This window comes from Miniopterus natalensis, chromosome 6 (assembly GCF_054644295.1).
Source record: "Miniopterus natalensis isolate mMinNat1 chromosome 6, mMinNat1.hap1, whole genome shotgun sequence".
Classification (NCBI taxonomy): Eukaryota; Metazoa; Chordata; class Mammalia; order Chiroptera; family Miniopteridae; genus Miniopterus; species Miniopterus natalensis.
The window spans coordinates 85,160,355-85,186,651 of NC_142086.1; the positions used below are offsets into that span (position 1 = coordinate 85,160,355).

The 26,297-nt window shown below is 51.2% G+C and overlaps 1 protein-coding gene across 1 annotated transcript; it reads left to right on the forward strand.

The window, feature by feature from the left end:
• The first annotated feature begins 9,200 nt into the window (after nucleotides 1–9,200).
• On the forward strand, nucleotides 9,201–25,944 carry ETS2 (ETS proto-oncogene 2, transcription factor). Its single transcript, XM_087818421.1, has 10 exons — nucleotides 9,201–9,276; nucleotides 13,393–13,464; nucleotides 15,814–15,925; nucleotides 17,050–17,169; nucleotides 17,509–17,709; nucleotides 19,136–19,219; nucleotides 20,221–20,442; nucleotides 21,348–21,608; nucleotides 23,296–23,414; nucleotides 23,817–25,944. Exons 2-10 carry the CDS (start codon nucleotides 13,393–13,395, stop codon nucleotides 24,030–24,032), a joined length of 1,407 nt encoding a protein of 468 aa, XP_087674547.1. The 5' UTR covers nucleotides 9,201–9,276; the 3' UTR covers nucleotides 24,033–25,944.
• Nucleotides 25,945–26,297: the final 353 nt, after the last annotated feature.

Here is a 26,297-nt window from a genome sequence, read left to right on the forward strand (position 1 = left end):
GCTCTGTCCTCATAATCCAATCACTTCACAAAGGCCCCACCTCCGAATACCATCACATTGGGAGTTAGATTTCAACATATGAATTTTGGGGCCACACAAATTTTCAGGCCATAGTATTGATTATTACAAATGGCCCTCAGTAAATTTCTGTTCTCTTTTCTCCCTTCCCTTGGCTGGATCTTGAGCTTCATGGGGTAATTGGTGATGGAGAGTGGGAGATGAGGCTGGCAGTGCAGGTGAAAGTCATGCTAAGCAATTTAGATTTTATTTTAAGAGGCATTGAATGTTTCTGAGCAGGGAAATAATGTAATTAGAGCAACGGATCAGGCAGCATGTCTGGTTGCCTGGTGTAGTATGGACCAAAAGGAAGATATCAGAGGGAGGGCATCTGATTGGAAAACGACTGACAAATGCTATGCTGCCTCTGAGATTAGTGAGGATGGAAAAAAGAAATTGATAAAGAAACTGAGGACCTGGAATCCATAGGCCCCGGTTCCAGATTGATTTGGAGTGGGCAAGAGATAGAAGAGCCTGAGGATTGTCCCTGGTCTGCTGGGAAATAACCCAGAAGAGGCGCATATTTCAGGGACAGGTGTGGCTGAGCCAAGACGACACTTCCCAGCCTCCCTTGCAGCTAGATGAAGTCATGTGACTAAATCCATCCCAGTGGAAATGAGCAAGACTGTCACGCGCAGTTCTGAAGAGTGCCCTCACGGGGAAGTGCCCCCGCTTCTCTCCCGTCTCTCCCGGGGAGGCAGGGAGCCTTCTTCAGCCAGGTGGGCGAGCGCAGAGCGAAATGGGAGAAGCTCCGGTCCCAGCATCACTAGTCAAGCCAGCCTCAGACCGCCTTCCTCGAGTGTTGTTTTGATGAAAGATAAACTTCTATCTCATTTCGGCCCTCGTATCTGGGGTGTCCTGTTACTGACATGCTGTGTTCAACCGCCCTTTTCTGTGAAGGGCAGACCCATTTGCTCTTGTTGTATGTCAAGCGACTGGGAGGCTGAGAGACCGAATCTCTGCACCAAGGGCTCTCAGAGCCACCCAGCCTCTGCCCATAGGCTTTGCGTCTATTTGTGGTATGAAAAGCACCTGTGAGGCATCTGAGGCTCACACCAGCTCAGGGACAGAAGCCATTTGGGTCAGCAGCACACATCTGGGCAGAAGTGGACACTTCACACCTGCTCTGGCAGGACCGGGTCAGGAAACACACCCGACAGTGAAGGCCTTGGAGTCACCAGGATTTTGTGCAAACAAGTGGTGTCATTGTGACCTGACAGGCTTACTGGGGAAGCAGATAAGGGAAATGTGACAGATGTTGTTATTTGTCCTTCAGCAGGATATTTCCCATGTCTTATATCTTCAAGGGTAGTTACACAAAAAGAGTTAATCATCCCAGGGATATTGTCCTGGAGACATACCTTGGGCTTTGCCTTAGTCACTATTTGTTCAATGACTTGTTTACCAAGTTCATAGGTGATTAAAGCAGTTAGTAATGGAAGATGCTTTGGATAACAAAACTCAGGAGTCATAAAGACCAGAGAGATGGGGATGATGCACTGAATCTAGCCAAATTCATTCATTCATTCATTCATTCATTCATTCACTGAATGCGTATTTGTCGACACCTAGAACAGGCCAGATGCTGTTGAAGGTGCTGGGTCGCAGCAATAAACAAGGTGGACAAGGCTCTACCCTCACTGAACTTGCGTTTTAGTATACAGGAGAACAAGGCAACAAAATCTAACAAAAGGTAAGTTAACGAGAACATTTTGTAGTGATAAATGCTAGGAAGAGTGTTGTCGCCGTGATGTGATAGTGGTGGGACGTTGAGCCCCCTTCTGATAGGGGGTCCGAAAGCACTGCCCTGAGCAGCCTTGCAGAGACCGGGGAGCGCATTCCAGAGAACAGCAAGGGCAAAGGCCCTGAGGCGGGAGCAGGTTAGGGTGTTCCTGGGGCCGAGGCGGGGGCACTGCAGTATAATAGGCGGGGCATTGAACAGAGTCGGGATTCCACTTTGCGTGGAGTGAGCAGCTTTCAGAGGATTCTGAGGCGAGAGGTGACATCACAGGATGTGTTTTTTCCAAGACTATCTTGGCTGCTGAGTGGAGGAGGGATTTTAGAAGCGCTGGAGCAGAGGGGTGGCTCGACAGTCAGGAGACTGATGCGTGGTCAAGGTGAGCAAAATGGTGACAAGAGCACAGACGCCAGAAAAGCAAGAAATGAGCTGATCTGAGATATGCTACGGAAGTAGAGGCCACAGAATTTGCTGATGTCTTATGGGCCGGGGCAAGAAGAGAAACCAAGGGCAACTCCCAGGACCTTGACTTGAGCAACTGGTAAAGGGTGGCGCCGGTGCCTGAGATAGGAAACCCTTTCCTTCATCTCCACCAAAAGCTCACTGGTCCGAGCCACCCTCATCCCCTACCTCTATTCCCACTGCGGCCACCTGGCCGGCCTCCCGCTGCCACCCTGCCTGTCCCCCATAGTCTAGGAAGGGGTATGTTGAGGGTGGCCCTAAGGGTCCACATTGACACTCGGGCACGCCAACAGATGGGTTGGACAGCAGACAGGTGGTCACTGTGTGGACGGTCCTGAGATGGCAGAACTTGGACATGTCCCTGACCAGGGAGGGGACTGAGGACACCAGGCAGGGAAGGAGCCTGGATTGAGGAAATGAGACCAAGGCAGCAGCTCCAGCCAGGACAGCAGAGGTGGCAGAAGGGGGGAGGCTCTAGTGCACCACAGAGCGGGGACCATGGGGTTCTCAGGACCCAGCAGAGACCCTGGGCTGGTCAGGAGACAGTCCAATCCCCACCACGCCTCGGAGCTGGCTGCTGGCGTACTGCTGGTCCCGGTCCAGACGTCCACAAGCCCAGCCCGGTTTTCTCACCCACTCAGGAGTGGGGACTGAATCATATCCAAAGTTGAGGGGCCCCAGAGAAACCAACTGGGAAAAACTAGAAATGAGTGGGAACAGGCGAGCCAAAGATGTCCTTCCGGTTCCTTTTAATCTCCTGGTCACTGACCATTTCACACCATTGTCAACATGTAATTGATAATCGAAATGTAATTCTCAAGGTCTTGTTTTTGTATTTTTCTGATATCTTTCACATGAATTACAGATGGTGACTCGCCCCCGAGACAGCACTTAACACTGCAACCCGATTGCCGCAGTGACGCGGCTGCCCCCAAGGCTGGAGAGCTCGCTAAGGCCACTTCGTAAGTCCCCTTTTCTCTTTTTCCTCTAGAGAATGTCGAAGGTCCAAGTCACTGCACAATTTAACTTTTTAGTCTTTACCCGATCTTTAAAATTTACTCAAAGCTTTCTTGCTTGTACTAAGAGCCCTCACTCTCTCCGAAGGCCCTAAGGGTCGTGTCTCTTGGCTCCCATCCCTGGGCCCGTACCAACATTGGGCACATTCGTCATCTACTCAGCAGGGGCTGACTGGGCGCTGTGTGGCGGGAACTGTTCTGAGCCGTGCAAAAGCAGACCAATCCCGCCCCCCGGAGCAGAACTCGTGTTGGGGTGACACAGAATGAACAGGGGAAAAACATCAAGTGCAAAGGATGCTAAATAGGAACAGGCTTAAGGGGGACACTCACCTGGGTGAGAGGGGGCGAGGTTGGAATTTTTGACGGGATGGCCAGGGAAGGTCTCAGCAAAGGTGACTATTTTCCTAAAGGTGTGAAGGAAGTGAAGGAAGAAGCCGGGTGGCATCTGGGAGGAACTTCTTCAGGAGAGGGAACAGCATGGGGAAGGACCTGCTTGGTGTTTGGGGATCCAGTGTCCACCAGGGGTGCAGGATCCAGGAGAGAGGAGCAGTCACAGAGATAGTGGGAAGCCAGGTCACCAGGCCTGGTGGGACTTGGGCTTTTCCTCTGAGTCATCCGGGGGCCATTAAAGGGTTTTTAGCTGAGGAGAGACAGATCTGACTGATATTTTAACAGGACCTCTCTGGCTGCTCTCCTGAGAACAGACGTAATGTCTAGAAGTCTTTCAGAAATGAGTGTGAGTGTTCTAATTCACAAGTCGCACTGACAAATCACTTTTAGAATGTCAGGTAATGTCAATTATATCTCAGTAAAACTGGAATGGAATGCTGGATGAATAATAAATAAAATGTCAGATGGTTGCTTTTTTTCCTGAACTAGAGCAGGTAGTTCTTGCAGGCGAATAATCTACTCGTGTTTCTATACAAACACTAACACATGGGGGGAAATCGAGACCAAAAGGCGCAACTCCCTAAGCACAGCCCATCCTCCTTGCTACCAAGAAATGCAGGTGCTCCGGCTCAGAGGGGCCGGGCTTCCTTGGTCTCCCTTCCACGACAGCGCGGCCCAACCAAAGGCATGGTCGGGGGTGAAGTTTGGCATTGAGAGGTCAAGAAAGCATGAAGTCGGAGCACAGCGCGTGAGGAGAGGCAATTCACAGCTATAAACGGGAGGTGCTGATACCCCAGTGGGTCTGAACAGACCCAGGTACCAAAATTCACAGATGCGAAGAAGGGGGGGAGCCTTGCAGCCGCTGGAAAGCAGATCCTCAAAAGCATGAGTGCAATGTGAGGAACCCAAAGCCTTAGTGATTTACCCACACACCTGCTTAAGTCTGTCGCGTTAGTTAGCTTTAAAACATTCATCTAGGTTTTATTTTGCCACCTGAAGTAGCCGGGGAATTAAATGACAATCACCGGCTAGACTGACTGGCACAATCGCAAAGACCCGTCGTGTGTCTGTGTGTGTGTGTGTGTGTGTGTGTGTGTGTGTGTGTGTGTGAAGACTCATGGCTGAGTGCCCTGTTTCTGTGATAAATAATAAAGTCCACACTCTGGGTGCTCTTCAGTTGGGTGCCTACTGTGGGAACCATGCTGTGATTCAGGAAAAACACACGCGACAACCAGACCACATATCTGACTCACACTCCAGACACATTTATTTAGGGATTATCAATTCCACGGAATACAACAGGTCCTCTTACTCTGTTGTTTGGACTTGCCTTAAGCCTGTCATCAGGCAGTTTAATGCCACGGTGGATTGGGGAGGTCGGTTATAGGCTCCGGAGGACTGCCTTATAAGGGAAAATGACTGTCGGGGAGGACTGTGGTCCCAGACGGCCAGGGAGCAGCCCCATGACAGTGGAGAGGACCTGATCCCCCTTGGGCCTCAGTTTCCTTATAAAAACAGGAGTTGGTCTCACTTATCAACTCTCTAATGTGTTTTCCAATTTTATAATTCAGTGTTTCATGCCCTGATCTCTTACCGCCAAAGGCAAGAGAATTATACTGAGAGAAGGCGTGGGTCCCTGTTGACGGCGTTGGTCTTGATTTCATTCCTGGTTGTGACCGAAATCCTGCCGAGAGGATAAGCAAAGCGGCCACCAGAGAGGCTGCCAGGATGGCGGACAGAGTCCTCCAGGCTCTTATTTATCACACACTGAGACTGTGTGCGGGGCATTGTTCTAAGTGCTAAAGAAACATCAACTCACTCCGGCTCAGGCTGTTGTCATGCAAATTTGAAACTGATGCCCAGAGAGGTCAAGTAACTTGCCCAGGGATTCACAGTAGGAGGGCTAGTGAAAGGCTGAGCTGGGATTTGACTCCAGGACATCTGCTCCCACTGGCTGCCTTGGTCTCCCTTCGGAGGTTAAGACCACAGGTTCCATCGTTACTATGCTTTTGTGCCCACAAGGAGACCCAGGGACAGCTGAGGCTGCAAAGACGCCGGGAAAAAGTCCGATGGAATTTGGGAAAAGGTTTTGACTTCCAGGAGAGTCCCACAATCGCTATTTCCAGGAATTTTAAAGAGGAGGGTAGGCACTGCCTGCTCCTGCGCAGCTCGGGACACCCTCTTGGGGGGCTGGGAGGCCGCTAGGCGACCCCAGGTTGGCTGGGGGTTCCTGGTACCTGTGGCGGCCTATAAATGGGCAAGAGTGGAGGGCTGGAGGATATTAGAGGTGGGAGGGAGGGCTGGGGTGAGGGGTAGGGGCTGGAGGGACATAAAACTTGACTTCATCCCTTGAATGTATCGGTGGAATAACTGCTACTTCTGAGCACCACCCAGTGAGTCAGGGCAAGTGGGCAGCAAAGGAAACACAGGTGCAAACAAGCACGAAAGAAAGGATTCTGCCTCTAGGCGCAGTCTCCTCTCTGGCCCGCCCCCACCGCCAGGCTTTCCAAAGTCTGGAATTTGTGTGTGATTTAACAGTCCTGGGCACTTTATTTTTACTTCTTCAGGGGCAGGGGGCAAGCCTTCCTCACCTGTCTTCTTTCTCAGCAGGTGACACTGTTTGCTGAATGAATACGTAATACAGCTCAGACCAAATGACGTCTGTTTAGCTTGCACTGGAAACCACTTCCAACTGTGTGTTGACTATTGATTTGAATTTCAAGGGAAACAGATATGTTTCTAAGGAAACGTTTTTGCTAATTTTTTAAAGGATGACTTGGTAAGCTAATCATTTTAAATAATTACGTTCGGATTCTAAAGGACTCTTTATCTGCAATTTACTCCCTAGACATTTGGTCTTTATAACGCATGCGTAGCCCTGTAGCATCCCCCTGTCCCCTTCTCTGTGGGCTTCTCTTTCTCAAGTGGGGAGAGACTGCTCTTGAACCCAGTTGACACAGTGCCTCTGATCATTTCAACCCGAGTGACTTCTGGCTGTTAATTTCCTTCTAACACCTTCGACTTTTGATCTTGAAGCACAAGGGCCAGACTTTTATTAGGTTTGATTTACTGTGAAGCTCGGTAAATTAAGCCATAATAGTCAATGAGTAATCTCAGGCTTCAGCCAGGCCCCGGTCTTAGTTCAGTTGAGTTACTAGGAAATCAACTAATAACAGAAAGATAAAAAATGTTGGGAAGCCTGAAATCGCCCCAGAACTAGGATAGGCCTTTTTATTATGACCATGCGACCGCCCAGGCATAAACGGGGGTTGGCCACGGTGTAGGACCAGGACAAGGGTGCAGCCTGGATGAGCCCAGGCCTTCTCCACAGGGAATCAGGGCGTGGCCGAGGCCTGGGTGGGAGTCAAGGGTCCAAGCTGGTGTGTGACCTGGGCTTCCTCCCCCTGCCTCCTGGGCCTCTTTCGGTTCTGCCATTTGCACTCTGGCCAGATCATTTTCAATAGGGTTTCTCACACTTACCACTCAGAGGGTAAGGATGATTTTTTCATGTATACGATATTTCTTTCAAAGGGTCTCTTTCATAAGATGCTCTCAGAGGGGCGCTTGGAAAAAGAAACTTAATCATTCGATCATTTTGAGACTCTCTGCCAATGATAAATTCTTGAGCTGTTTGGTTCTATGTCAAGTGCTCATCCCAGCCTGATGACGTAGGTTCCTGAATCACCTTTTCTTCTGCAGAGGAGAGAAGGAGCCCCAGGTTTAACGAGTTAGAGCAGAAGAGAAATTGGTTGTCTGGAGCATATTGCCCGCAAACCGCCATGCTCCTTCTTTTGACATCTTTCTGCTCAGATGTGTTGGAAATGGCTCAACGTGAGTAAAGTGCCCCTCCTGGCCTGCCCACCGCCTGCACCAGCCCGAGGAGAAACTGTGTCTTCCCGGTGATTGGGCCTCAATGACTCTGCCCCGGAGCATCCCACACTGAAGGTCCATCCAGGAGAGCAGGAGCAGGTGCTATGGACAGGCAGGCAGTCCCATTTGGGGCAACTGAACTTGCCTCCATGGCTGTGGGCACCCAGCTTCTCAGACACTATCAAGGGCTGTGTGAGGGGCTGGTGAGGGGAACCCCTCTATTAGCTAAAACTGCAGCCTAGGTGAGTCAGTATTTTTTGCTACAGTTAAAAAATAAAAAGTAGCATATTCTTCATGTCTCCATGGTAACTTACTATGGATCTGTACTCCGTTTATGAAATGCTTTCTTGACCTATCTATGGTTTCTGATCCGGACCTGAATATGCACGGAGAGGCCGTCAGGATGAATTCAGTATCCTAGAAACATCACTCCTGCTGTGTACCTGGCTGGTTTAGCCTGTAGACCCTGCTGTGGACCCATGCGATGATGACACCTGGAGACCCTGGGGTACCTGGAAACATTAAGGCACGGTAATATCTCAATTATCCGAATAACTCCGGAGGTAGGGTTGCCACGGAAACCGGGAAACCTTGGTAACGAAGACACGAGGCAGTTCTCCCTTCACAGCACTGGGTCCTTGAGATGCACCAATTTTCAGTGTCCTGGCCTTGCCTAAGCTGGGCCGTTTTATTTTATATCCGCCTTCAGGAATCTAAATTTTCCTCCAAAATATTGATAATCTGACGTGAATTTGCCTAGGACATGTACACATTTCTAGCCACCGACCCAAGTATTTTCAGCTAAAAATGGGAAGTGGCAGGGTGTGGGTGACGATTTTGAGCATGGGTGGGAGTCATACGTTTTATCACCCGGCAAGTCATTCGCCCTAAGGTTCAATTCCCGCATATTTAAAGTGGGGAGCAGAACGCCCTGGAGAATTACCAGGCGCATCAGCCGGGCGCAGCCCAGGCCGGTCGCTGTGAAGGCGCCGCTCAACTCTAGGGGGCGCCGCTCACGGAGGCGGTAGGACCGGGGCTTCTCCGCGCGGCGCCGACTCGGCCGCCCAGCCAAGGGCCCAGCTCGTCCGTTTATCATCTCAGAGTCTTCTCATGATAAGAATGATCAGAAATCAAAAATCCGGAAAGAAATCCAAGAATGGGGCCCCCTGTTACCCCGAGCCCCGCGGCCGCTCGGGCCGCCAGCACCAGCCCCGCGTTCCTGCCGGATTCGAGAGGCGAGCTTGACGCTGAAGCCTCGGGACAAGGGGAGGAAACCCAGGGAGACTCTCCGCCGGGGCCCGGGGCGCACCGCCTGGCACCGCGGCGCAGGGACTGAGCGCGGGGCGCGGGGCGCAGCGAGGGCCGGGCCGGAACAGGCTGGCCCCGCCCCCCGCCCCCGCTCCCCCTCCTCCCCCCTCCCCCCCCGGTGTCTCCCCTCCCCTCTTCGCCCCTCCTCCCCGCCTCCCTCCTCCCTGCTCCCCGCTGCTGAAGAGCCCTCCGCCGAGGGGCCGGGCCGGTTACTTCCTCCAGCGGCGGAGCGGCGCGCAGTGGAGCCGCAGCCCCAGCCCAGCCCAGCCCAGCGCCAGGAGCCGCCCGCTCGCCCGCCCGCCCGCCTTCCTTCGCCCCGGCCCGGGGAGCGCCGCACCCGCACCCGCACCGCGGCCCCGCCGCGCTCGCACCGAGGAGCCCGGGCCTCCAGCAGCAGCCGCCCGGCCGCTCGCCGGCCCTGCCCGAAGCCGCGCGGTAAGAGCGGGGTCCGGGGTGGGCGGGCCGGCCGGGCGCGGGCCTGGGGGTCCGTGGAGAGCCTCCCCCCCCGGCGCCGGCTCCTCCCCTGGGGGATTCAGAAACGGGGCTGGAGACGCGGGTAGCGCCGAGGTCCGCACGCGGGGGTCCAGGCGGGGTGGCGGCTGCTCCTAGGACTCGGGCGTCGCGCGCCTGGGTTCCGTGCCTGTGCGGTTCGTGTGGCGGGTGGCTGCGGGGACGCGGGGGCGCGGGGCCCGGGGCAGGGCGCGGAGTGGGCCCGGCGTTGACGCGCGGAGCCGGCTGCGGACTTGGGCCGCGCGGCCCCCGGGTCGCCGAGCCGCCGGGGCTGGGCGTGCGCGCCGGCTTGGCTCGCTTGCTTTTGTTTTTAAAAGGAATCGAGGGCCTAGTGGGGGGGGGGGGGGCTCCGGCCAGTGGGCGCCCCGGCGGATCTGGTTTCGCGAAGGGGCTGGAGGAACTCAGCAGAGGGTGTCCGAGGGGGGCCCCGGCGCGCCCAGGTTTGCGGGTGATTTACTGGAGCGCGCCGGGCCCGGGAAGATCTGGGGCGCCCGCCTCCTGAAACACCTGGGAGGCTGCGACTCCGGGAACACGCAGAGCCGCGGGTCACCTGCTCGGTCACGTCCAGGGCCCGGCCCCGGCCAGCCGCGCGGGAGGCGCCCGGGGGAGGAGCGGGGGCGGCCGGGGCGCGCAGCTGGAGCGCAGGACCCCCCGAGGGCGCGCGGGGGCGGCCCCGGGCCCCTCGGCCCCGCCGGGCGAGCACCCGGAGCTGGCCGGAAAGGACGCCTTGGGCGCGCAGGGCTGCCTTTATTTTCTCGTTCATAAAGCATTTTTAATGAAGGGGTATCAGTGAGCGTTTGTGCATTTGAGGGTGTGCGGTTTTTTTTAAAGCACAGGAGACTTTTTATATTGGTCTGTTTCAATTTCAAGGTAGCCTGAAATAGTAGTTGACGTGCTATTTATTTAGAAAGTGAAGAAGTGAGCAGTCCCCTTTGGAGATAAGGGTAATTTATTTTAACTCACCACGAAGAGATTATGTTTGTTCTGGACAATGGAAGCGCCTGTGCGCCATCTGCCTGCCCGCATCACCACCCATCAGGGAGATAAATCTCCAAGTTAAGGTTTATTAAAATTCTGAGTAATATCATAGTACAGTAAATGTTAGCCCCTCGGGTCCTGCAGGGAAATATCAAACACTCATTGTTGGGATTAGTCATTCCTCTCGCTAAAGTGATAACTTTCAAAGGAAAAACACACCAACCTTCGGAAAGGACTTGGAGGGGGGAGGGGGTCCTTTTTCTTTTTCTCTCCAAATTTGCCTAAATACAAACCTGTGGTCTAATCTCACATAAGTGATCACTTGTTCCAAGAAGGGTACAGTTGTCAGGCAAGTTCTGCTTGTTTTAAAAATTTAACCATGTTCAGCACTTAGGTTTCTGCCACTTTCCTTTTTTTCTTTCTTTTTTTTGGTTTTTGGGGTTTTTTGTTGTTGTTGTTGTTCACAAGCAGCTTTCCAAAGGGCAACACAAAAACACAAAAAGGACCCAAATTTGAAATTGATTTACATGGAGAAACTTGGCTTGTCTGCCACCTTAACGAGCCACGTTGAATAAAATAAGTGAACTTAAATTTGATTAATTCTGTGTCTGCCTGAAACCACTTTGATTCTTCATGGTTCTTACAAAACAAATTAAAAGCTGGACAACAAAAGAATTCTATTCTGGAATGAATAATTACAGCTCTTTATGTGGGAGTGGTAGACTGCCTTTTCTCCCAAGTATTTGTACACAAAAACCCCCGCCAAGCTTTTCCATCGCCTTCCACATCCATTCTCTGTCCATCTCTGTGAAGGTGGGAAATTATTCCACATTTCCCAAGTCACCAAGCGTCTGCAAACCAGACGTAGAAAAGGAGCCGGCCTGGGTGGGTAATTGGCAGCACCCAAGATGCCTGGGCATTTTGCTCTTCTGTTTCAGGCTCGTGTATTTAATCAACAGGTTAGCAGGACTTAGTTCATTCCTGTAAATGACAGAAGGCTCTGCATTGAGGAGCATTTCCCATTGTAAAGAGTAGCATGCAGGCGCCGGTCTAATAACATCTGTGTGCTGTCTGACCTATAGGATGTGGTGGGAGAAGGCCCAGGCCCCATCCCTCAGGTTACCCTGGCACATGGAGGCGCTCAGGATTTAGGGCCATCCCCAACTGCTGTGTGGTCTGCATTGTGCCCCTCAGAAGCCCCCACAGTAGCTGTGTGATCCTAGGCAAGTCCCCAAAGGTCTCTGGGCCTCGCTGTGTCACATCCACCTCTCAGGGATGTCTGGAAGATTCAGTGAGGTGGGAAGGGACAGTCCCCCAGCTCAGGCTCAGCCCTGGGCTAGGAGGAATCTGTCACTGCAGCCGTCATCAGTACTGAATATTGATCCTTGAGTGCATGTGGGAACATGGCCCACCAAGTGGAGATGCTGAACAAATGTGGCCACTTTTGATCCAGGACAGCCCCTCCCCTTCCCTGCCCACCCCCATAGCCCTGTTATTTATTTCCAGTGCTCCAGCCTTCACTGGCCACCGGGATAATTACCCGCACTCTGAGGGTTTTAACAGCCCTCTGCGGTGCCTCTGGCCTCCCCTGAGGCAGACACTCACCTCCCACACTGCCTCTCCAGCCAAGGGAGGGGGGAGGGTGTTGAGTTGTTGGGAGGTCTGCTTTAGCTATAACATTGATCATAAAGAAAAAACAAGAAAGCACACAAAAAAACCCAATTAGGTACCGGAAAATATGCTATTTGCCACCTCTAGTAAGTGCTATCTATTGCGCAGTGTTTTAATTACTCAGAGGTCTCAGCTGTAACAGTTGGGAGCACCCGGTGGAGACTGGCGGGGAGGGCAATTAGTGGACCCCAGAAAGCTGCCTTATAGCCCTTCAGTTCCGTGGCCAGGAAGCCAGGAGGTTGAGGAGGGCCCCATAGGGTAAAGGTTACTATCAACTATGCTAACCTAGGTTATTTGAAAATGAGTTTTGGTTTCTCTGGGTTTTTTATCTAACATTCTAGTGCCATTATCTAGGTACCCTTCTCCCTTATTAATATATAACTCACCTGGCCAAACAGTTTCATATTAGGGCCCCAAATAAATTCACAGTCTGTTACGGCACAGTCCAGTTGCAAGCCACATATGTAACTATAACTTTTCTAATAGCCATCTTAAATATTTAAAATAGGTGCACTTAATTTCAGTATATTTCCATTAACCGAATATATTCAAAGTGTTATATAAACATGCAGTAAATGTAACGTTATTACTGAGATATTTTACTTTTTTCTACGAGACCTTTGAAATCTCTGCTTGTGTATGTTACATGCAGAGCATGTCTTAGCCATGTGCCAGGCGCTCACCAGACGCACGTGGCCGGTGGCTACCACGTTGGGCGGGGCAGGTCTAGCATAAGCCCAGATACTGTCAGAGCAAGTGAGGCCGATCTGTGATTGGAATTGCTTCTTGAGGAGGTGCACAGCTGGGCGACACACAAAGCAGACGTGTTTAGAGCTCGTGTATTTAACACTGGAGGATCTGGGACCGGGCCGGAGGGTTAGTCTGAAGCCGCGGTTCTCCCTTTGATCTCCCTGGGCCTGTGCTTCCTCCAGTGTGGACAGGAGGGGCCTCCCGGCTCCTCCCAGCATGTTTTCCCAGATCTTGATATACCTGGAGCTGCCTGGAGCAGGTCACTCCTGAGGATCCCCAGTGCGGCTGACTGCCCCCTTGCAGACAGGAGGTGGCCGATGACTGTCTGGCACCCCTCTGGGCCCACACCCGGGTGGCAGGGAATAGTAGCCCCTCCCTTGCCTACCTGGGAAGGACACAGGCTGCCTTAGGAGGCTCTAAGTGGAATTCAGTGGGAATCAGCATTATTATTGAACTACTTAAATATCATAGCCTTTGTAAGAAAGGACCTTTTAAATAAGAATTCCTGGCATTTGGTTCTGAATGACTATTATGCAACTTGACAGACTCAGCAGGAATCGGTGTCTTGCAGCCCGTGAAGTCTCCTTAAAAATGGAGCACTTGACTTGTTGCATCTGACTCTCCTTCCTTTTTTCTTTTAAGATGAATGATTTTGGAATCAAGAACATGGACCAGGTGGCCCCTGTGTCTAACAGTTACCGAGGGACACTCAAGGTGAGTGAGCAAGTCTTAATTAAAAGTTGTTTTTAATTTGTAAAGCTCAGTCTCTAGGAGGAAAAATAAATGAAACCGTGGGCTAAGTCCCAGAAGACCTGTTCTAGCCCCAACTTCTAATTTACTGGCTGTGTGACTCTGGACTGTTTGCTTAATCTCTCTGGGCCTCAGTTTTCTAGTCTGTAAAATGGGCATCCTGATGCTTGAACCCATTTAATTTGTAGAAGGTGAGGCCTTGGTAGTTTATTTCTGAGACTCCTACCAGGTGAAAAACCCTGTGGTTCTCAGCTACACAGAATTGGAGTTTCCTGGGATGAGGCAAGGACACCTAGGAGAGGCCCGCAGGCCCCACTACTGCTTCCATCAGGTGGTCCAAGCCCACTGGGCAGCCTGGGTCTGTGAGCCAGGAAACAGAGTAAAGATGACAGTGGCCTCTGCCGCCCAGCAAAACACGTTTCCTGGAGCACCTGTCTTAATCCTGGGGGGGGGGATTCTGTGGCAGCACTGATAACTAACTCCCCGTTGGCCTTTTCCACGTGTGAGAGCGGGACCTGATTGCTGTCAGCTTCGTGTAGCAAACACATCCCAGGAGCAGTGGGTTTAGATTGGCCTCCTCTGAGCCTGGGGTTTTGTACAGATATGTGTTCCTGGGATGTCACATTTTCCTCTGTAGATCCTGGGAGGTTATTTGTCTGATAGAACCCACAGAGCCAAACACGGGCTCAGGTCTTTCTTGAGTATTATGTAGGTCATCCAGCTTCAGGCGAGTGAGTTTCCCTGTTGGTTTGGTCAGACATTTTCAGTGGGGCAGAAACTGGACAAGATATGATGGCACCAAGCTTGAAACCACACCCCTAGAAAGAAAAATTCTGTAAAGTGAAAGAATTTAGTGATGTCCGTGCAATTTCTGGGTTTGAAGAAGACACTGTCACTGGAATAGATGTGTTGAAATAGGCAGCGTGAATTCGTGTGATCTTTTGACTTCTTTATTTTAAAAACTGAACTTACTGTCAGCGAACCAAAGGCATTTCTTAGTCACCTGGGCAAAGCTAGTGGGAATTTCAAAAGTGGATTGGATATTTTACACACAGTCCAATATAGAGTAGTTTATAGATCTAGAGATGAACGTTTCATATTTGCCTAATAGGTCTTTCCTCGACATCTTGGGGCATCTGTTGGACATCACTGCCTTGGGTTTTGTGGGGCTGGGCTCCTTCCTGGGGAGTCGTTGTCTTGAGTGTTTGGGCCAGTTCCCGCTCTGCCCACCCTCTTCCACCCTCTTTTGCAATGTGTCATCCATTGTTCCACATTTCTAAAAAGAAAGCGCAGGCCAATTTTATTTGTAAATGTGTTACACATTTTCTTATTGGTGACTCAACAGATGTGTCATTGTATTACACAGAACTTGGGATTTCCAGCGCGTGTTGGAAAAGTATAGCTTTCTTCACATATTTTCCTTAACCAGCTGGGCAGTGATGAATCAAGGCCTTACCTATTACTTATTAACGAGTTTTACATTAAAGGCTATTTCTTTGATAAATGCTAGATGATCAGAAATCGACAGTGTGAGGTTTTATCTTGCTCTGTGTCTCTCTCCACTCTTTTCCCTTAAAACTGTAGATAATTTCACTATTACCTGCTTCCTTTGGAGATCTTTCCCCAAAGATGATTGGGGGGGAGGGGGATGTTCTTTTTAATACTCTTTACTTTTATAAAATTAAATCTTAAGGAACTTTCTCAGTGTGTTTTACTATTTTCTGAACCATCAGAAATGATGAAGAAAAACACCTAGTTTCAGTTAAAGTGTCTCATTGTAAACATTTAAAAATAAATGCTCCCAGAGATCTTTTTTTTCATTGCTTGATTTTCAGTTTCATTCCATCATTTGCCTTTCGCTGTAACTGCGGTGACCTGAAACTGCCTTGCCCGGGGTCATTTTCCTTACACACGTGGCCTGACCGAATTTCTCTCCTAGGATGTCGCTAATAGGCCAGGTGTTTGGACCAGGTGGGCTCTGAGGCCCCTCCCAGAACTGTTCTTCTGGGATTCTAGTATTTTTAGGTTTGATTAGTTAATTTATTAATTTAAGTGGATCAGGCCATTAAAAATAAATCCCCAGTCATCCTGACTCTTGAGGGAGACTGAATGGCCCGGAGTGAAACCGCTCCTTTCAGTGGCTCACGTGGGCCAGCCTAGACACCTCTTGCGTGCGGCTGGCCCATTCCAGGTGTGGCCTCTCGATGGCCAGCTTAATCGGGGCAAAGCAATGAGATTGCCCACGGACCACTTTGAAAACAGGTAATTAAGTAAATAAATATATTTCTGCTTTCTTTCTGTCCCTTCTTGCAGCGACAGCCAGCCTTCGACACCTTTGATGGGTCCCTGTTTGCCATATTCCCCTCCCTGAATGAAAAGCAAGCTCTCCAAGAAGTGCCCACAGGCTTGGATTCCATTTCTCACGGTAATTGCTACCCCGAAGGACACACTGTGCGTGATGGCCCAGAGTAACGCAGTGAATAAGGACAGTCCATGAGCAATGAGTGTTGGTATCTTGAGTCTTTGGTGTAAAAAGTCAGGTGGAGGCTCAACCTGGGACAAGACAGTTTTCCCATTTGATGAGTGTGATGATTCTGGTGGCTTCCCTGCCAGACGCACCCCAGGGAGAGCACATCTCCCGCTCTTGGCACCCTGCAGGGGACCCTGAGATTTCCATCAGGGTCTTTTCACCCTGGTGGCTCCTAGGTCCACCCGGCAGAGCAGAACAGGGCACAGGCAAATGCGTCGCGGCTTTTCATTCTGGGCTCGCAGTGAGCTCATCCCTGGAGTTTGGGGGCCACAAATGATTCCTGCTTGTTTTCTACGCATCCCTGTTGACTTTCACACTTCTGCACGTCCTTGTTTGTTCTTTATAAAGGACCAGCACGTCAGCGATGCCTCCGCAGTGACTGGGATTGTTATTAGTTGGAAACATTCCAGACTTGACTTTGTCATGTGAAGTAGGTGCTAGAAATTACGGCCCAGAAAATTAATTGAAACGCGCACTGGCGTCAGCATGCCTTCGTGTGACAGTCATTTATCATTTTTTAAATGGCTGAGGGAAATCCAGAGAAGACAGTTTTCAACAAAAATGGAAAGTGGGCCAACTTCACAGGGCTCAGGGCTGCCTGTAGCCGGCTCCAGTCTCCACCTGCTGCTTAGTTTACTGGAATCGACTTCCGAATTATGTATTTGCAACCCCTTAAGAATTTGGGCCAAGAATCATGCCATTTTTTTTATTACCCAGTTTTCAGATAGCTTTCAATAGACATTTTGCCTAGGCATAAACTGCTGTGTGAAATTTTGCATCATAAGAAAAAACTTGAGTTTGATTTTATTTTAGATTTTTTTAAATAATTGAAGATACGGGATGTGCAATTTTTTTAAATCTCAGTCAAAAGTATTTTAGGGGGGTAACACTGATTCTCTTAAGGAATTATGTCAAGGTTGAGATCAGAATTGTTCTTTCTAAAAGCTGACGCTCCTCCCCTGGATTCTCCCTCTGCTATTGCCAGCTTGAAGTCCTAACGTCCCCGGGTTTCTTTCTAGACTCGGCCAGCTGTGAGTTGCCTCTGCTAACTCCCTGCAGCAAGGCTGTGATGAGTCAAGCCTTGAAGGCTACCTTCAGTGGCTTCAAAAAGGAGCAGCGCCGTCTGGGCATCCCCAAGAGTAAGTGCCTCTTTGTAGAGCTGCTTTTCTGAGCCTGCCCCATACTAGACGAACGAACTTGACTGCCACGGCTCCAGATGGGTTATTTAAAAAAAAAACACAACTCTTGTTTAAGACGGCTCACAAAGCGTGGCAGAGATGGGGTTAAGCTGAGCCACTTTTTATTGCAACCAGTCACCTGCACACTCCATCCAGCACTTAGAATTCCCCCGGGTGGCTCGCTCGTTTCATTGGTCTTCGGTGCACGTGTGGACCTGGGGGTAAATCAGGAGCGACGACTCTGGTCTCACTCCCTCCTGCCTTTTTCCCTCTGTTCCACCTCTTCTTCCCTCCCCGTAGACCCCTGGCTGTGGACGGAGCAGCAGGTCTGCCAGTGGCTCCTCTGGGCCACCAACGAGTTCAGCCTGGTGAACGTAAACCTCCAGAGGTTCGGCATGAATGGCCAGGTGTTGTGTAACCTGGGCAAGGAGCGTTTTCTGGAGCTGGCACCTGACTTTGTGGGCGACATTCTCTGGGAGCATCTGGAGCAAATGATCAAAGGTACCAGCCGTGGGAGGGAAGAGCGGGCAACTGTGGGGTCAGAGTTTCAAATGATGTCAGTTGCCTGAAAATGCCACTGGAGTGAGTCACATATGTGGCCTCGATTATAGATTTGAATCCACTTAAGCGTGTGTGTGTGTGTGTGTGTGTGTGTGTGTGTGTGTGACATGGAGCATAGCCCCAAGGCGACAGCCTTAGTCACTAACTGGTTCACTGTCGCTAGACGGCATTCGTCGGAGCAGGGACGTGTTGGCTCAGATTCGGAGGCCAGCAAAGAATCCTTCCCCTGTTCTGTGGCTCCCCTTACAGAACCGAAAGAACGAAGCCAGCCTCGGCGGTGCGAGCCTTTATTCAAACTCCGTGAATTGTACAGTAAATTTTCTTAAGTCCAAATGGAGTCCAACAGAGAATTTTTGGGGGTTTCATGTTTTTAAAGAAATGTAGGAGTAATTGATAGATATTTTCACACTGATACATATTCTACAAAAACTGGCCTTCTGAGCAAAGAACTCTCATCATAGAAAGTTGTGATTCAGACCTTATGAGAGCATTGAGACCATTGTTAAAAATACAGTGAGTTCAAAAAGAAAAACATGGTAGTGAGGGATCACTTAAGTGAAAACGTGAAGAAAATTAGCCCCTTTGTAGAGTTTTGGGAACTATTCCTCATTTAAATGAGCGCTGAGTTTCACTGTCGGTCAGAACTTGAGTCCACTACCAGCTCTCTCTAGTGATGGCTCCTGAGGGCCAGGGGAACTCATTTTTAAAAATGCCCAAATCTTCTTGAACTTGGACGAGTCTGACCCGACAAGGTTCTGGTGAGGATGTTTGCTGGCAGGTTGGGCCTGTTTGGCCACTCTCGGGTGTGCGCCTGTGGCTCTGGGTTTGTGGGCGTGTGGGGGTGCCCGTGTGGTTGTGTGTGTGTGTAGGGAGTAGACACGCAGAACCACAGACCTTTTCCCTTTCAAAGCTCCTGGGCATGCGTGTCCCCAAGTGGCCCTCTCTCTGTGTAGCGGTCACCCTACCCTGGGGGGACTTTCAGAGTCTGAAACAATGGCCCTGAGCCTCACGGAGGCAGGGACTGGGTCTCCTTTACTCACCTGCTCTATTTCCGGCCACTGCCTGGTACAGGTGAATGAATATTTCATGATTCATTGACACACCATCTAGATTATGCAGTAGAGGCTTTAACTTTGCCTCTGACTGCATTCATGGGCGAAGACTCACTCTACTTAGTGAAAAATGCATTATGGTCTCTAGTTTTTGAAAAGATGGAATGACTTGGAACACTGTCGGATTAAATGTGACACCAAATGGGTTGCATTATCTTGAAATACCCCCTATAGCAGTAATTCAGAAAGCCACTTTCTCTCGTGTAGTTTTAACCTCGATCTGCAAACTTAGCACTCCTGTGTCTGTTTTCCAGAAAACCAAGAAAAGACAGAGGATCAGTATGAAGAAAACTCCCACCTCAACTCCGTTCCTCATTGGATTAACAGCAATTCATTAGGTCAGTCTGGGTTCTGCCCTTGAGATTTGAGATCTGGGCTTGAAGTCATCCTGTTAGCTCTTGGACACTCCGAAGGCATGATCTAGACCCGCACTGACCCATATAGTGGCCACACGTGGCGACTGAGCTACCGGGCGCTTGAAATGTGGCTGGTGCACATTGAGATGCGGGACAGCAATGTAACGCACGCCAGAGCTGGAAGCCTTAGTGTGAAACGAGGGATGTAAACTGTCTCCTTCCTCATTTGAAAAATATTCATCGCTTATTGAAACGATAATTGATATCTTAGGTTCACGTAAAATTTTTCAGTTTCCCTGGGTGTGTTTTTTGTGTGTGTGTGTTTGTTTTTTACTTTTTTAATGTGGCCACCAGAAAATTTAACCTGGCGTAATGGCCAGAGCTGGCCCAGGCCCTGCACAGAGCGAGGGGTAGAATGCAGGGAGCTGACTGCTGGGGTCGCGTCTGGTATAACAAATGGGACGTGGCGGGCGCAGGAAGTGTGTGGAGAGCAACACCAAATTTGCTCTGAACTTTGGAGTTGGAAAAGGCGTCCTGGAATTCAGGTTCTCTCTTGGGGAGTGTAGGTTACAGGTGGTCCCCCGATCCAGCCCTGGGACGGAGGGACTAGAGAGGCCCCTTAGGACATACTGACGGGGCATGTCACTTAGTCTGAGCCTCAGTGCCCTTGGAAGTCGAAAGAGCCAGTAACCCCTGTCATCCTGAGGGTCTCGGGAAAGCACTTGTTGAACTAAAGCCGTAGAAACAGTAACTCTGGGGCATCGCACCCAGGCCCAGAGGCAGCGGGCGGTAAAAGGCCAGCAAGGCTGAGGAGATGAATGGTTTGCAAAGTGGAAAGCCTCCCGTCGGAGCCCACATGTCCGCTGGGTGTGCAAAGGCCAGGCACGCAGAACTGCTCAAGTGTGGTCGGTTTGAGGGGCGGAGGGTCTGCGATTACCGCGCGCTGTGACCTAACGGCTCCGCCGTCGGTGGCTCTGTCGCAGGCTTTGGCATGGAGCAGGCGCCGTATGGAATGCAGGCGCAGAGCTACCCCAAGGGCAGTCTCCTGGACAGCCTGTGTCCGCCTGCAGCGGCGCCCGGCGCCCTCAGTTCCGAGGAGTTCCCGATGTTCCCCAAGTCCCAGCTCAGCGCGGTCGGCGTCGGCTACTGCTCCGTCGGCCAGGACTTCGCCGGCGGCAGCGTGAATCTGATGGGCAGCGCCTCTGGTAAGGAGCTTCCACGCGTTCCTCGCCGTGGGCTGTGGGTGTGGTTCCCGGGGGCCATGGCCAGACAGCGACACGAGCTGCTCCATCAGGGTCCTGTGTCCCACTCCTGCAGGAGGCCGGGACTCATCCTGTTCTGAGTGACGTTAGGTCCCAGGCGACGGGTTCACTCCGCAGGCCTGCCCCTCGTGTTTCAGGCTGCGGTGGGGCCTTAGGAAGCTGCGTAAGCAAGACAGTCCCTGCTGTTGTGAACAGGTTCCTCCACCCAGCGGGATGTTTCGGAGACAGTGCAGGAAGGAAATAGATTTCTTTTTACGGAGATGTGTATACACAGGGCGCAGATCTCAGGTTATACAACTGAGATTAAATTTTCACATATATACGCCTGTGTAAAGCCACCCAGATGGAGATGGGCTTCCAGCATCCCAGAACGTTCCCTCATCCCCTGTCCCGAGCGTCAGCAGCATCCCTACCCCAAGAGGAAACCACTGTCCTGACTTTATCATTGTAGTTTCTTCTGTTCTTGAATTTGGTATAAATGGGGTCATACTATGTGTTGTTTTACTTGTCATTATGGCTGAGAGCCACCTCTCTTGTCGGATGTAGCAGCCCCTGTCCTTTTCACTGCTGTATAATACTCCATCCCGTGAGGCTTCACTTGATTTCTCGGTTCTGCTGCCGAAGGAAGGTGTGGCTGTGCAGCACATGCGTAAGGAACGAGGCCCTCAGTTTAAGAGCATTAGGAAGCCTGACTGATTCTGCACCAGCAGGAAATACGGTTGAATGCAGGTGGTTAGCAGTGACACTGCCATTGAGTCCAAGACAACCTGCAGGTTTTTATTAGCGGTAGGGCTGGATGTGTCAGTGTCCTGGAGGATTCAACGTTTGTGCCTGCTTATCTTTGCCAGGGAAGCCCGGAGACCGTGACTCCCCTGAGAATGGCGGGGACAGCTTCGAGAGCTCAGACTCCCTGCTCCAGTCCTGGAACAGCCAGTCGTCGCTGCTGGAGCAGCGGGTGCCTTCCTTCGAGAGCTGCGAGGACGACTGCAGCCAGTCCCTGTGCCTCAGCAAGCCGACCATGTCTTTCAAGGATTACATCCAAGAGAGGAGCGACCCGGTGGAGCAGGGCAAACCAGTCATACCTGCGGCCGTGCTGGCCGGCTTCACAGGTGAGTGTACAGCTCCGGTGTCCCTGTCACCTCCCTGTGCCCTGCCCACGACAGCCATGTTTGTCCAGGGCGGTTCTAGTCTCAGCACATTGTATCTGCACCCCACATTTGATCCGAGGGATGTAATCCTGAATCCAGACAAGCTGTACCTCTGAATCCTAAAAAGGCCCACCTTGCAGGAATGCCCGTGGATGCAGCTCAGTGGATGGAAATCCAGGGCTGCTCCCTCGGCCATTCCCGAGAGAAGGGGAGGATCCGGGCACCGGGGCGCTGAAGGCTTAGCTCTGACTCACCCACTCCAGGAATTTCAAAGAATGTAAACTGGCTCGGGGAGGGGCAGCAAGCCAGCCTCAAATAACACAGGACTGTTTACCTTTTCTTGCTTCTAAAACCCATCTTATTTTTTACGGTTTGGGCAAGAGCTATTCTAGGCAAGGGACAAATATTAAAGTTGTTTTTAGAACCAGATTATTTCCAGCGTTTTAGCAAAAATACCGAGATTTTTTTTCTTTAATTGCTTCGTGTGTCCTTAAATGAGCTTTTCCCCCTATACTTTCACTATATATAGAGCCACTGGGGATTTAAAAAATCTGATCGGTTAAATGAGACTGTGTAGGCATCCACTTCTTTCTGTCATCTGAAACAAATAGCCACGAACCCGTTAAAGTACACGCCGAGTGAGTGAGAAAGAAGGGTGGTGTCCATACCCTGAGGGTCGGTCTGGTCAAATAAACAGCTGTGGCGTTAGTTTCCATTTTAGTGTTCGTTATCTGCCCCTCGGTGTGGTTAGCTGGGCACATTGTCCTGAGTCCTTAGGATGGATGGCCCAGCGTGGGTGGGGTATTAACCCATTTTACAGATGGGGAAGTGTGCGCAGAGGGACGCAGCTCCCTGGGCACGCTGGCAGCCAGTCCCATCGGTTCCGGAACTCCTGTCCTTTGTGCCTCGTAGCCAAGCCTTACCGCCCATGGCCTCTGTGTCTTGGGGCACAGCTCTTGGATGGGCGTGTGATCCAGGCCAGGGCACCTGGCCTCTGAGCCACGTCTTTTCTCTAGACAGGGCTGCCACGGTGCTTCTCCGCAAGGTGGTGGTTCTAAATGCTAATCAGGAAAGGGCGCAGAGGGGGCACTTGGCACAGCGTAGGCCTCAGCACTCGGAGGTGGTTGGGCTGTGGGTGTCACTCCCAGTGCCCAGGTGGCTCTTGAGACTGAGTCTTGGATTAAGCAATCGAGCCACGTCATGTGGCTGGAAAGCTGCAGCATAGGATTCCATGAATAGCTTGCCTCACTCCGTGGTAAATGCCCCCTTCAACTGCCCCCTCCCATCCCAGCATTTGTAGAGACAAACTCTAAAAGTTGCTACAGAAGGAACAGTGACACAGCTTGAGGAATTTTGATGCCAAGCGTTAGTGGCCCTGAATTTTTCCCCAGAAAGACCGAACCCAGCCATCAAGGACCTGATGACTCTTTTCTGGGCGTAGGAGGCATGGAGGTCTGAAGGAAGACCTCTGTCTGGTGTTCAGCCTCACCCCACTAGCATTCAGGACTGTCACGGCTCCTGGAGTGGCACCTTCACGGTGGCACCCAGCATCGGGGCTCACGTGCCTCCGCTGTTTGTTTCATTAGGATGGCCGAAGCCTTGCCGTCTTTTAAATCTGTAAAAACCTGTCACCTGCCCTCTCCCCCAGGAAGCGGACCGATCCAGCTGTGGCAGTTTCTCCTGGAGCTGCTCTCCGACAAATCCTGCCAGTCGTTCATCAGCTGGACTGGCGACGGATGGGAGTTTAAGCTTGCTGACCCCGATGAGGTATGGCCCCCCCTCCCCGGGTTCACAGATTCGGTTCCCTGGGCACAAGGAAGGGTCCCCCGGTAAAAGGAGAGCTCTCCTGGCGGTCGGAAACTTGAGTGCGGTCTTGGATCCGTTGACGAGGGGCAGTGTCTCTGGGTCTGCGTGGGCATTGACAAGAGTTCACCGTGGGTGCGGGCACTGCACTCCCTCCACCCCTCCCGCTGTCCTCAGAGAACCAGCCAAGGGACACAGCCCTGGTACAAGTCCTAAAACGGATGGTACCCTTGGGGTCCTTTAGTGGGCGAGTGTCCCCAGTGAGTACGCGCCAGCAGCATCGGGGGGGGGGGGGGGGGGGAAGTCGTTCACTTTTCCTTAAATGCCGATGGGAACTGAATTCCTTTCCGCCCGTGTCCCCTGCAGGTGGCCCGCCGGTGGGGAAAGAGGAAGAATAAGCCCAAGATGAACTACGAGAAGCTGAGCAGGGGCCTGCGCTATTACTACGACAAGAACATCATCCACAAGACGTCGGGGAAGCGCTACGTGTACCGCTTCGTGTGCGACCTGCAGAACTTGCTGGGCTTCACGCCCGAGGAACTGCACGCCATCCTGGGCGTCCAGCCGGACACGGAGGACTGAGGCCCGGGGGCTGCCCGCGGGGCCACCCTGACCGGCTGCCCCGGGCCCTGCCAGGCCGCTGGAACGCTCCAGGGAAGTCGCCGAGAGGCAGTGGCCTTATTTCATCCGAAACCGCGGCTCTCCGCCCAGCGCGCGGCGTGTCGCCCCGGCTCCTGCGGACGGGGGAGCGCCGTTCACGATGCGGTCGCGTTGCAGTGGCCGAGGGCGCGCTCCGAGCAGGCTGCGGGCAGGGCCGCCCGGGCTGCGGGCCCCTCTCCACGGAGTGAGCCCGTCCTGGACGCACACACCTTTCATTTTCTTTGGCCTTTTGCCACCAGGAATCACAAATGCGAAAGCGGTCTCTGTTTCGGAGGGCAGGAGGGGGCAAGAAAAACAATCGTGCCATTTCAGAAGTTGGTTTGTATATATGATTGTAATCTTATAATTGTTATCGAAATCCTCTAACTGTTCTATTTAACAGATATTGTATATTGTAATTTAAAATAATTATATTGCTGTATGTGAAATAAGAATGCAATGTTGTATTCCATTTTTCAAGAGCGCCTGTGGCATTTTGCAAACATGAATCTGCCACCGGCAGGCTAAGAGAATTTGTAAAGTGTATATTATTTACATTTAATATGCCTACAGGAATAAGGTCTACGAGGGTCAATCCCTGTTGTTTTGTTTTGTTTTGCCTGGATTGTTATCTGGCAAGGAGTATGTACATTTGGGAATTTTTATAAGAAACGTAATGTTATTTTCTGGGGGCACCTCTGGCCTCTGGTTTCCCCTTTTAAAAACTGTAATGTAAAACCTATAAAGCAGTATTTTTCTTGACAAATGGCATATGTTTTCCATTTCTATGCATGCCTGTAAGTCAGTTGATACACAAAACTTATCTTTTTTTCTTAGTTCACTTGTGTTTCCCCCACAGCTAACCTCCCGACCAGCCATTTCCACCCCGAGCGCCACTCCCAAGCCCCGAGTGACTGTGTGATTAAAATAAGAATACTATTTTTGGAAATCTGCAACTCCTTTTCAGAGATCAGGAGGGATTTATGTAGCAGCTATTTTTACTGTAAAAGTAATTCACTGGAAAAAAACGTAATTTGTAAGAAAGCTTTATTTTTTATCTGGGCTCCATGTAAAGTTAAACATACTGAAGGTTGGGGTGGGGGGATCTATGAAACGTCGGACGTGAATGGAGGATGTTTGTCCATCTTTGCTCACCGCTGAGTCTCGGGCTGTCTGGATACCATGCTGCTCCTTTCTGCTCAGCGACCGCAGCAACACAGTTTGGGGGTTTTGTTTTTTTTATTTGGGACGCAGAATGCCCGGAGGCCAAGGGGGTAAGCAAGGTGGGAGAGAGAAAGCACTGGACTGGTTCACACGAAGAAAACGTTTTAGTGGCGATGAAGACTTTGTTTCTAAGGACTCCCTGGGGCGGCGTGTACTCCTGGCCTTCCTGAGTGATCCGGCCCAGTGGGTTGTGAAGGCAGACAGGTGTCCCTGCACTGTGAGGACACCTGGACCCGGCCGTGTGATGAGACCATGGGGTTGGCGAGAAGGGCGGAGCTGCCTCGAGACCCACACAGGACAGTTTCCAGTATCTTTAAACAGGATGTTTCTCAGGCGGGACCTGTTTATCGCTCGGACATCTGTTTATAACATCAGCAGACATGTGGCTGGGAACACGTTGCTGCCAAAACAAACGTTCGCCATCGGCTCGCTTTATATGGGGTCGAACCACGTGGAATCAATACTGGACTGTTTTTTAATCGACCGAGTTGGCAGTTTCATGTGGTCCAACCTAGTAGTGACGGGAACACGTCCCTTACAAACCTCTGGCATGGTAATGAACAGAACTCAAGTAAAAAATTTTTGTAATTTGGCAGTTTCTTTCTCAAATAAAGTATTTTGTTTACATAAACCCCTCCTCCTAAGAGTCGTCACACTCGGTCTCCACCCAGCAGGGAGGGGAGGAGGGAGGGTGCTGAGCTCAGCGGCTGCTCACTCAGCAGCTACCAGGCCTTGAGTCACAGCTCCGTGTAACCGATTTACACTCGACCACCTACTAAATCATGACCAGGCTGGACCCAGCTGGGAGCCCTTCCTACAGAAAGTCCCCAAAAGTGTTCCTAAACACAGAATTCTTTTAGGAAGCGTTTAGAATAGGAAGGTTCTGGTTCTGCCTTTGCCAGGGGGCTTGGCAGACACACAGAAGAGAAGTGGGGTTGTTTACATCAAGAACATTAGGCTTTGAGGTCCAAGGACTTTTGTCAT